Raw genomic sequence first — 13,535 nt, 5'->3', positions numbered from 1 at the left:
TTTTTCTATATAGGTACAAAAAGAAATTGAGAACATTTTTTAGTCTCGCTGAACGAAAAAAAAAACATACTTCCTAGTTGAAAACCAAAGGGCTTCGCCATGATAGTCCGTAATCTTTAACAATAAGTGAATTTTGAAAAAATCAATATCAAAATAATAGTTGCCGATACATGTCGAGTCGGTGGAGTTATAAAAACACACAACGACGTTGCACCAATGTATAGTGAGATGAGAGCTCGGTTGTGACACATTATGCCCAGTACGAAGTTTCATGCCCACCGTTTTAGCAGAATAATAACAGTTTATCTGTTTACTTAACTGTACGACGGTATTAAATACCTTAAATGCACCTCGAATAGTTCGGTAGGGTAGTTCATTGCGTTGGGGACATAATATTCTGTTGTAACCGAACGATATCAACTCCATAGTGTTATTGAATCGATAACAATATAATATTGTCTATAGACGTAGAGCGTTCCTATTCATTCATAGTGAGCGGCATATCTCGTACTGAATAAATTCTTGAGGGACTAATAATTGAACGAATTTTTCAAATCCACTAATTGAAAAAAAAAATGTAAACTAGATGAAATACGGCACTTTTAAATCCGCACATTGAAAATATTGGTATTTGGAAATATTAAAGAAAATATCAAGTACCAAAAGGAACAGTTACTATTACTTGAAAAAAAACTGGTAACGATGATAATTAGTGATAACGCCATTACTCAACTCCTCGCATAATTGAACGGTAAATACATTAACTACGCCTTGAACAGATAGGTAGGCAGTTCATCATCGCGGAATGCATAGGAGACGTACAATTGATATTATTGTAGTTTCCAACAGTATACGAAGTCAACTCCATATTGCTATGAAATCGATGGTAATATTGTCCAGACATAGACCGTTACTAATCATTCATAGCGAGCAGTGTAGCTCGTACTGAACAAATTTGCGTGGGACTAATAATAAATTATATAAATAGTTTAAGCCCATCATAAAAAAATTTAAACAAGACGAAACACTGCATTTTGAAACCCGCACAATAGTGTTAAATTTGGAAATAATAGGTATACAAATATATAATAAAATATCTGGTACAGGGGCGGATTTACCCATAGGCCACCAAGGCACTGGCCTAGGGCGCAATATTTTTGGGGGCACAATTTTTTAGTTAATTTTTACTTTTTAGTTTTTCAATGTTTCATAATTCTATTTACCTAAATTTATATTTTATATTAATTGTTTTTCGTATACAACTTGCATGAAACTGGAGAATGGATCACGTAGTCACGTCGCAGTAACGTTTTAATTAATAAGCTATAATATAAACCTTGCCGTTTGAGTTTAATCCTGCGACCAGCGCGCGCCGCCACCGCTAGAGGTTCGACATCGACACTCGACGAGGCAGTCGCCCGCGTTGCCTATGTTAATGCGTGGGAGTCGGTATGCGGGTGTGCGGCGTAAACACGTACAATATTGTGAATGGCGCATGCGCATAACGCCAGCCAAAGCGGTCAAGTATAACTGCCTCGGGCCGCCGAGTACGTTACTACATTGTAGTATAGCCGCTCTACTAGCTAGGTGGGGGACAGCTCGCACAGTGCTTAGTGGAATGACCCGTCTCACCCCGCACCCGGCACCACAATTGGAATACTGGAATTAATTCTGGAAATCAGGTGTCTTGATAAAGCAATTAATATTAATAAATATCGCTGGCACTGTCGCCCGTCTCCTGTATAGTGCATACTGCATACTGCTCAGAAATTTGGTAATCGATTAAGATTACAGAGACTAGAGTGCTCAGATGAATCAAGGCGCAAAATGATTTAATTATTGTACAAGTGTACAAATGTACCTATGCAAAATTGTATCAATATTTATTTGTTTAGTTGGTATGTATAAATATAAAAATAGGTACCTAAATACAATTTTTATAGTTTTGTTTTAGTTCATGGGACAATACTCCCCCCCCCCCCCATGGGAGTACGTCAATGTACGGGGCGCTAGTGTTGTTATGCCTAGGGGCGGAAAAATGGTAAGTCCACCTCTGATCTTGTAGCTACAATCAGCAACAGTTTTTAGTATTACTAGAAAACAAAGGATACCATAGAAATATAGGTGGAAATATTATTATTTCCGTCACATCACCGGACGTTTAATAATCAAACCACTGACTTTACGGATTCCTGATAAACTCGAGAATTATCAACACAGTAAGTTAAATAATATTGTTATGTATTTCTAATAAAATAATAAAACTGCTTTTGAGGCACACCTACTGTAAAACCACTATGCATCACAGTTTTTATATAATAAAATCTCGTAGATTGAGTAATATTAGACAAAGTCGTAAATTATTGTAATTTGTATTATTTTAAAACAAAATTGGTATCATAATAATTTCGTATAATAAAATCGGGGAAAATTATTTAAACATTTAGTTCAACAAAATAGCTAACACAATATGTTACATTAGCTAATGCCATCTGGATACTGTTAAAACTAATATTATTATCATTACACCGTAGGTATAATGTACAGTGTACACCATAGAAAATATTATAACATTATCTTTTACCGTACAAACTACCAAGTACTTAGTACCATAATTAATAGTAATTATACAATGATAAAATTACTCGCTATTTTTTAGAACGATAAAAATACAAATATATTTATCGCATTTTAAAAATTTAATAACAGATTTATCGTATATACCCGTTTTGTAATGATTTAATTGCTTACCTGGTAGATTTTTTTTAAAGTGAAAATTCTTGTTTATAGATAGAGTGTGCACCGTAACACCGCGAAAATTAGTATAATGCGGAAGATGGAGGTTGTTAAATTAAAGTGTAAAGTTAAGGTGTAATATGGGGGGAAGCTGATAGGTGGTTTTCTACGATATTACCTTACATGGTTTTTAAGGAAGAATAATAAACGTGTATTGTGAATATTACTATTGTTGCATTGTTATTATTATAATTTTCTCATAAAATAAATTAAATTGAACTGTTGAAGCATTGAAGCCTATATTATGCTGTAAGTCTATGTCTAAAGTTATTTTTTAAGACTGCAGATGGTATGCGGAAATGCATAATATTAGCATCAAAATACGTATGCTCTCCACTCCTTACGTTAAAATATGTTAAATAAACTCTAATTTGAATGTTCTTACCGACAATGGCAACTGATATAACTGATTAATTTTGAATTGATCCAGAGAACGTTAGAAATATAATAGAGTTACGTTCTATATTCACACGCAGTCAGCTAAATATAATAAAATGTTCACCTAACGCCCACGCTTGACGAGTTGCATTGATATAATATTATAAGTTATCAGAGACTTACGCATAAATAACACATAATAATATGATATATTAATGTATTATTTAGTTCGAATAAACATGGTTAAATACATAGTACAACGTTCACGGCACAACATCGAGGGAAATTATTGCAATAATGACTTAAAATAATAGACTGTACAATCGCTTCGTGGTATACGAACCGAACATTATGTACCTACACGTTACGATATTATAATGATGAGGTGGATGAGTTATGCACATATAATATAATAATATATAGTGTTCAGCACACACAGTGCGTTGGATAAATGTGAAAAATTATTTTGATTTTTAATGAACGAGCAAAACCAATGGATGACGTCAAATCCTTTGAATTTCGTTTGATTCGAACGAACCAATCGTATACCGGCGGCTAAAATATCAAGTTCAATATAATAATAACGTACACAGTCGATCGAAACAGTGGATTCTTTGGCGGAATATAATCACAAGATAAAAGCCGAACTCTGTACAATCTTTATGATAAGTTTTAAATAAAATCGTAAAAATAATCATGCCATAATGTTTTATCTCAAATATAATGTTTTAGATTATTGAAGATATTTGTTCTTAAAAAAAAGTCATAACTTATAACCGTTATGGTATCGAAATGAGTTATGCCGTGCACTTACATCGAATTTTAATTTCTATAAATGTATGATAGATAGATTCTAAAAAATACGAATGCAAATATTTTTTCCAGTTAACGTAAAAGCTTCTTAACTTTATATTTATTTAAAAACTTTAGATCTGAAGTTTATTATTTAGTAAAACCAGGAAAGTTTAAAATGTTTAACATCTGTTGTTTGATTCACACTGGTTTTATTCAATGTTCATATTTATTTACACGGTAGGTAATTGACATTTACACGTTAGTCTGTACGTATTTAGTTAATTAAACTTTTTTTGTTAAAAAACATTACAATTAATTATTTATTAAAATTAATGTGTTTCAAACATTCTTGATCCACCAAGGATTGCAGTTTGATGATAGTTAATAGGTAATAAATTAAAAAAATTAATTCATTAATACATCTTTAATGACCTAATACTTTGTACGTAGAATATTAATTTAATTTACATACGATTCAGACAGGTATAACTAAACCAGTATTACCTATATAGGAACATCGTTTTTGATTTCGTATGATTTTAATTTATTTTAATTATTAAAAATGTATATTTTTAGCATCAGCAAAGTTCTTTCATGTATAATTGGTTTTAGTGGATTGTAACTTTGATGTGTTTTTTTTCTCTTTTGGATTTTTCAATTATCTATAAATGGGTTAAAATTCCTTAGTTACAATCTACTACTGTGAAGTCAAAAACACGGTATGGCTTTTAACGCAATTGCTGGTTGCCGGATCAATATTACCTTCAGACACTTGAAAATCACCATAAAATGAAACATACACGTATACATATAGAATTTGCATATTTTATTCATAAAATGACCTACTGTTCTCATACTATGATAATAATAATAATAATGATAGTAGATCAAAGAGAATTAAAATTAAACCAAAGATAAATATTAAACGCCATACAATTTATTAAACTTTCAAAATAATAATAAAAGTACCTAATAAAAAAAAAACGAATTTTTATTATTAATTAAAATATTGTGTTATTTTTTTTTTCTGTATATATTAGAAGACACGATTGTTTTTATTGAAAATTAAAATGTTTTAATTATAAAATGTCTTTAATTCATTGTAATTTTTAATTAAATATACTTAATCCCTATTTCAGTGGTTTATTTAATCTGAAAAAAATTAGACTTCGAGCTTACAGTATTTTTCACCCTGCCGTCAGTCGATTTAGTTTATTCAATTACTAGATAGAACAGCAAAAAATGTTTGCTTGATTGGAAAAAATAACATTTTAAAAGTAGAGAATTGAGCTCTAACTGTTGTTATTACAAAATCACAAAAATATGTTATAACTTTTATATTACATAAGAATTCGTTAAATTTAGTTTATGATAATGACGAATAGCTGGACACTCATTTACTATACCTGATTATAATCGTAATTTATTTGAGTTGTATATTATTATTATTATGATATTATGCAAAAATGTTAAAATTTAGGAAACGTTATAAACGATAAAAAAAAAGGCATGGTTATTATTGGATTTCGTAGAGTAAATTAAAACGGAAAAAAAAAATAATTTCAAAATGATAACAGCTGTTTATTTATTTGTCGGCAACTGTAAAACACGGTTCGATAAGATTTCATTAACGCGATTAAAAAGAAAACACAGATGGTTGAGGTCTTATAGAATTTTGGTCTTTAAGAGATTTCGTAAAATTTGAATAACCCAGCCATAATAATAATATGATATTGTTCCGAGCAGAGTATTAAAGCAAAAAAAAACCGTATAATCGTATTAAAATGAACAGGAAACATTACGAGTGTTTGTAATACGGGAGAGGAAAAAAACAATAAAAAAAGTCACTGCGTTAGACCGCGAAATTAAATTTTATTTTATTTGCGATAAGAATAATAATATTTGAACATTTTTTCACTCTTTTCCGTGGTTTTTAATTAAAAAATTTAAATAATTTTTTTTTTATTTTAGGAACAGAATAATAATATATTAATATAATATGGTAAATTCTAGCACTACCTATATAATAATAATAATAATAATAATAATAATATTCGCTCGAGAATTTCCCTAGGAGACTCTGATAAAAATATAATATATCTGCTGAAAACGAATCGATCGGATTCCGTAGAGCCACAATTTGTATCTACTTAGGTCCTATCGTTGTACAACGATACTGTTGGTGATGAGGAGGGGGTGAGGGGGGACGGGGCATTATCAACGGGATATTATATACATAGAATGATGTTATATGAAACAATGAGCGTGATACCGCGGTGGTGGTATAGCGTGACGTGGTTGTACTTACCGACGACTTGGAGATGAATGTACTGGCTGATGTGCGGTGTTGTGGATATCTGGCATTCATAGATACCCGAGTCTCTGATCTGCGGATACTTGATCTGGAGCGTCCAGTCTTCGCTGGGTGGTTGATTGATCGACCGGAAACGCTGGTCGCCGGTATACGTGTACCGGCCGACGGTCAACAGGTGAATGTCCCGGTGTCTGACCCAAGAGACCTAGAAAAGCAAAAAGAAATCAAAAAAATCAGTGGCGTCGCATAATATTGTATAATATTGTATTGCAGTGATTATTATATTATCCCTCAATATTGTACGCGACGCGTATAAGTCCATCTGTACATTTTCCAAATATAGAAATCAAATCGTTGGTGGCAAACCTAACCCAAACGGGAGCAAAATACGAGTGTATAAGTATAGCTGTAAACTGAGATTTCTGGAACGTATAATTTCGGCCAAAATGTTACGATGATCGAGGAGTTTTTCGATTATGCCAAGAAAATATTATGATATTATTTGAATTTCGACCGAAAATCGGTCTGAATCGAAATCTATGATAGCCAGATAAACTCTAAGTAATAGGTTTTTTTTTTTACAGTCTAAATAAATAAAAATGTATTCGATGTTTGTATAATAAGTTACGGTGAGTTTAAATAATTCCAGCTTAGTGGTTTAACGGGAATAAATTTAATAAAAATACCATCGGATAAAAATGATGTAGACGAGTGTGTTATTTCGTTGAAGTGGGATTTGTGTAAATATAGCTGATAAATGGAGGCATCAACTTTTTGTTTGTTTATTAATAAATATAATAAAAAGTACGTATGTGAATTCGTGTGACATTAATTTATTTACAATCCTTCAATATATCAATATCATATTTTTAAAAGTTCTAGTCGAGCAAACACCAAAAATCGAAATAATATACACATAAATAAATAGTAATAAATAAATGTGCTTTTAAAATGCATATCAACAGCTTTAAAATCAAACAAGCCATAAGTAGGTAAGTTATTTTATAATAGATAAACAGTTTCTAATCTTTAAAATTCACTGAAAATAATAAATTATGATAAATTTATGTAGCAAACAATTATAATTTTTAATATACGCTATCTGACTTTTTATCATTATTAATGTATCAAGTGCAAACTGCAACACCTTAATATTATGATACTAGCATTCTACGTACAATATGTTGTACAAAATATATTTATTGAAAAATGTTTATTTTATTATCGAAAAAGAAAATTATTTTTTGGGCAAAATGACACATTCCCGTCAAATCCGCAATACGCTCAAAATATGTTTACCTATATTAAAATATTTCTGAATTATCTATTTGAAGAAACACTCGTTTTTATCAAAATTTCAAGTGCGTTATTGTAATCGTTTAAACACATAAAAGAACCTTTCTATAGCCAGTGTTATGGTGAATTTACATTTTTAAGAGGCTACTAATGGAATATTTCACCCGTCTCGCAGCACTAATGACCCGATAAAAGCAACCACTGTCATATTAATTGTAACTAGTTGTCGCGTGTCGTATCTAGTAATAATTACCAGAAGGTAGGCTATAGTAAATGTACTGAATTATCTACTAATCTCTCACCTATTGGCCATTACCCACCTACCACCCCTTAGACAACTCATAGCTGGACACTCGATTAACCCCTTTGCCACACCACTATATCTAACCATCTACCCACACCACCCACAGTAATAATCACATGGATTTCGGCTACAGTGACATAAGTGCAGGCTTTCTGCCATTGGATGTGTTTATTCGGATTCCACATGTATCATTGTGGGTTGTATATGCATTCCCATAGTATTTCGTTTGTACCATAAATTATAATATTATTATACAAATAGGTACATCGTATTGTACTAAACATTGTTAATACAAATCGGTAGGTATTTTCGAGTAAACGAGAATATTTTCTGAAAAAAATGTCCGTAAGCCCTAAGAAAAGAGCTCACAAAAATGCAACTGCATAATATATTATCTAGATATACGTTTTATTTTATTTTAATAATTTCAAAAATATCAACAGATTTAAAAATAATTGGTTAAAAATATGCACCTGAAAATATGATCACTGCAGTTGTACAAATAAATTGTGAATTAGCAGTGTACAACTTGAGTATAATCTAACCTTAGTAACGTACATTTAATGACTCAAATAATGGAACGTACACAGTTAGATATAATATTAAAATAGTTATAAGTAATTTTTCATATATATCGTACCTAGTGTGCTACTTGTGCATAAAACTGAACGAACGGAATACGCTATTTAGAAAATGTTGTAGTTATAATGGCATAATGGCATAATGGCATAATGTGTACTAATTAAAATATCCGAGTCGCGTAGAACTCTCGACCAAAAGAGTTTGAACGAATTGTGTAAATATTACATTCTGATTTAAAAATAATAATCTATCGTTTTAAATCTTCGAACTGCTAAAAAAATTCGAAACAAATGTTTACCATACACTCGAACGACAGTAGAACAGGACTGCGGATTTGTAACGAAATGTCCGCACAACCAAATAGGTTTGAAAAAATCAATGAAAATTAAAGAGCACTATAGGCGCAAATTTTGGGCTAATAGGGCCGTAATTTGATAACATTGAATAAACTTAAAACAAAATTTAGGAATTGTTTGGGAGGGCTATGGACATTTTTGGGGGGGGCTTAGCAGCTAAAGAAATCACATCCCTAATATTTTTTTTTTTTACATTATTATTCATTAATATTACGACTCTCTCGCCAGTATATAATACAAGTTACTCGTGTGCACGAACTCGCGTGCCCCGCACGGACGGGATTCGAATATAATATTTTGACAGGCACCGCCGCCGCCGTTTCTATGAAATTAACCAAACGCAATCCGTTTAAATAACCAATTATATAGCGCGTGTAACGCGTATGCGTTATAACCAGGTAGTAATAATAATAATAATAATAATACTAATAGGAATACCGAATACGTTCTGCGTACCTATATCACATTTTTTAGCATTAAAAATAACGGTACGTTACATGTCATACGTACATTTTTTTTTAAATCAAGAAAGCACTGCAGGACCGATGTGACGTGCTTTTTGTCGATACTATTTTCCAATAACATTTTTACGCGCTCGAGATCTGCAGTTGTGCGTCCGAACTGAATTAGGTACTCGAATAACGTAATATTATTATTACGATTTTTCATTATCGTCGGTTTTGTGAGTAACGACGGAAATTTCGAGCGAAAAATAAAAACTTTGTAGGTATTATACACCGGTTAACTTATTCCGATTGTCGTGCGCAAAGTTCGTGTCGAAGCTTTCAACGACGACGACGCGAGTCGACCGGCCGACCGTCGTACGTGTTGGTCGATGCATCGAACTTGCAGCTCACTCGGGCTCATTATGAAATCATACACGTTAACGGCTTCGTTAATTTAAGCCACTGTATAATTAAACTTTTCCCGTAAGTCATATTGCTCGTAAGGTCGTTAACTTTAAAGTGGCTAATATTATTTTACGGCGAGCGGGTTATTAACTCGCGACAGCGCCGGCCAGACGAGGTTTTACGAAATTGCCGAAAAATGTGGCACCCCACGAACCGACGGCAATCAAAGTCAAGGACCGTGTATAGTCATTTCGACGAAAACGCTATGGTATCACGTCTTTCACGGGATTACCATGTTATAAGCGGTGCGTGTCGAAGTCCGAGAGTAAGTTCCCGGCGATTTGGCAGACGAATGTCTTATTGAATTACGCCTCGTGAAAAAAGAAGATAACAACTCGAATAGATAAGATGTACACATTATTTACTGCCCGCGACACGCTTGCATCGACACGATATCAGAAATTCACACCACACAATAATGAAGTCGAATTTATACATTTTTTTCTCTGTATAATATTATAATTATGGTATCTAATTATTTCCTTATATTATTAAATGCTCTGCTACGTATAATCATACTTGTATAATATATTACTGTATTATATTACGAGTATGAGTATAAGTAAGTATAAGGAAGAGTGTACAGTTATCCAAAAAATCATTATTTCACATTCAAAATCTAAATAATTATAAAATAATTTGACACTATATTAATAGAAAAGCGTGTCATTGTATATTATCATTGACCAGTGAACTATGATCTGGCCATCCGGAGGAATAGTATCTAACTACGCTAAACGAATATGCTACTCTAAATTATCATCAGAGATTGTTATGCTTGACGGCTCAGTATTCGGCTTTTAAAACTTTCATTTAAGAAAATGTAATTTCACAAGAACAGATTAATCCGAAAGATATATGTAACTCTGTACCTGCAGTATCTATACTAAAGTATGATACTATAAGTTCTAAAATGTCCGAGATTGACCTTTTGGCCACCCCTGCTATATAATATTATTATTACGAAAAGTCGATAGGGAAGATGGATTGAGTTAATTACTTATTTTTAGTTGGGCATACGCAATACATTTTATCGTGAAAGTTTCTAACGAGGTTTTGCGAAACTGCCGGAAAATGCCGCACCGACGACAGTTAAAGTATGTAAAGGACCACACGTAAGTAATTATTTCGATTCAGACGGTATGATTAGAGATGGGAATTTTACCGTAAATTTTACATACATGTACGTACATTTTTTAATACTATATAATATTTTTATTTAGTAAGTTTAATACAAACTCAATAACGTTTTTATAACTAAGCTAACTATTTAACCAATATACTCGTCCACTCCTTCTACAAGTATTATATTTAAATATATTATAATTTATAAGTATGCCTTGTTTGTGTAAACGCGGGTTCTTAGCACCTTCAACTTATATTAGTTATATTGGACTAAAAATATTATTTAAAGTAAATCAGAGATGATGGTGTTAAAAATTGTCTTGGCAATAATTATTTTTGGAAGATCTCATGTGCATGATATAAATATAAGTAGGTATGTAGGTAACTAGCTATATTTATATCATGCAATGTGAAGATTTGGAGGTCACTATAGCGTTTTTGTGCATATGAAAACAATTGAAATGTGTGGTCACTCGAATTTCAAAAGGGTAAAAAATATTTTGGGTAAAAAAATCATCGGTAAAATTTATATTTGCAATTTGCATCCTTCATGGGTTAACGATAAGACCATATTATTATAACCAATGCGTGTCGTTGTTCGATAGTTAACTGGAATTTGGCGAACGAGCTTCGCGTAAAACAGAAAAAAGAATCTTATTTACGTGTGCGTACCAAATGCAATTAGATTCATATTAAGTACCTACTTATAGATATAGATAATATATTATAACGATAAAAGGTGACAAGGAAGGTTTGAATGGTTTGAGTTAATTATACAGTGAAACCTCTCTTGAGGGACGCCCCCATGCAATAGCGGACGTTTTAATTGGAACCGACTATACATACTTCTTACAATCTTAACATTTTGTCCGGTATTTAGAGGTTCCACCATATTTATTTTTAGTTTGCTTTACGAAATACATTTTAACTCGAAAAGTCCTAACGAAGTTTTACCGAATTGCCGCAAAAAAAAATGTGGCACCCCGCAAACCGACGGCAATCAAAGTTAAGGACCGTGTATAGTATTTCACTAGCAACTCGATGGTATTTCTTCCTTGATGGGTTTACGCAGTTAAGACCATAAGTGGCGCGTGTTGATGTTCGAGAATTAGCGACGATTTAGCGAACGAATGTCGTGGAAAAGAAATTCCACCCGAATGGATAAGTGAGACGCATTATTTATACTGCTCAGCGCACAGTTGCATTGACACGTTAGTCCGCACAACAATGAGACCTACAAGTTGAAAAGATACGGTTTTTTTCACTTTAAAATACAATTGAAATGTAATGATAGGGGAGGGGATAGTCAGAGCCCGAAGGGGTGAGGGCTTAATCGTGTTATAAAAAATACGATCTTTACTTGTTCACGTTGATAGTATATTAAGAAAATAATTATGAAGATTATCGACTATTGTATAGTTTTGGTTACGTATAGAGGACGTCAAACACGGCAGTTATCACTATTTGAAAAACTTCTCGGTTATCAATTCGTAATTTTATAAATCAATGTATCTACCTAATTGTAGCTATCTAGTTTTCGGACTCAAATTGTTGGAAATTGTTTTAGAGCTCGGTAAATACATGTCAATTTTATGTACCACGTACCACATTTTTTTTTGAATTGTGCAGTTATAATCTTATGATAGACATGTGAGTCTGCGCAATAGAGACCACGTGCGTGTCGATGTTGGATGAGTTCACGGCAATTCGGCCGAACGATTGTCGTGGAAAAAAATCCTACCCGAACTGGGTAAGAGAGACGCATTATATATTTTATACTGCTCGGCGCACAGTTGTATTGACGCGTTACCGAAAGTCCATACAACAATGAGAATATGAGACCAAGTAGAAAAGGTACATTGTTTTTCTCTTTGTAATATAATAATAGGTAGGTGCCTTATATTATTATGCTCTGCTGCGCGACGGCGTGCGCAGGTGCATATACACACACACACACACACACGCATATTACAATATATAAGTATAATATTATTATAACGAGAAGGCGACAGGGAAGGTGTGGTGCAGGTGTTTGAGTTAATTACTTATTTTTAGTTGGCTTTACGCAATAAATTTTAAAATCAACCTACTTCATTGTTCATTATATATGATATACAAACATACATATATATATATATATGCATACAAAACGCTACATTATTTCGAAACGTTACACTTTGAAATTTTTATTAAATTTCCGAGAAGCGTAAAATTTATTATGTTACCTATACGCATTTACACGAGCATAATATAAAGTGTACACTGCAGATAAATACGAGATTAGACACATAGTGGGTAGATATATAACAATATATTATGGTCGTGTCACAGATACTATAAAAAAATATATTTCCACGATATCATATAGACAGACACCGACTAAAAACGTAAACGCGAAAATATAACGGTGGTTAAAAGTTTACTGGACATTGGCATTGCGTCAGGGGTGCACTTTTTTAAGGGGGAGGGGGCTATACAAAATGATTGAATTCAAGTAAATTCTGTTATACTAAGAACAAATATGTCCCGGTTTGGCAGGACGTATAGTTAACCCAGACAGCATTTTGTAATGATAATATTATAATAGTATTATAATAACGTTTTACTAATATTATTTGTTATTAAAATGTTATAATAATATTATTAAACAAAAAATTTCTGTTTGGGAATATAGATAA

General features: G+C 32.3%; 1 protein-coding gene across 1 annotated transcript in view; it reads right to left on the bottom strand.

Annotated features, from left to right (window-relative positions):
• Positions 1-13,535, bottom strand: part of LOC100161866 (zwei Ig domain protein zig-8-like) — a 463,676-nt gene that overhangs the window by 44,707 nt on the left and 405,434 nt on the right. The window contains exon 4 of the mRNA XM_029489591.1: positions 6,278-6,488. Coding sequence (XP_029345451.1) covers positions 6,278-6,488 — 211 coding nt within the window. The remainder of the gene's footprint in view (positions 1-6,277; positions 6,489-13,535) is intronic.

This window comes from Acyrthosiphon pisum, chromosome A2 (assembly GCF_005508785.2).
Source record: "Acyrthosiphon pisum isolate AL4f chromosome A2, pea_aphid_22Mar2018_4r6ur, whole genome shotgun sequence".
Lineage (NCBI taxonomy): Eukaryota > Metazoa > Arthropoda > Insecta > Hemiptera > Aphididae > Acyrthosiphon > Acyrthosiphon pisum.
Note: the sequence above shows the minus strand (reverse complement) of the source record. Positions and strands in the feature narration are given on the sequence as shown.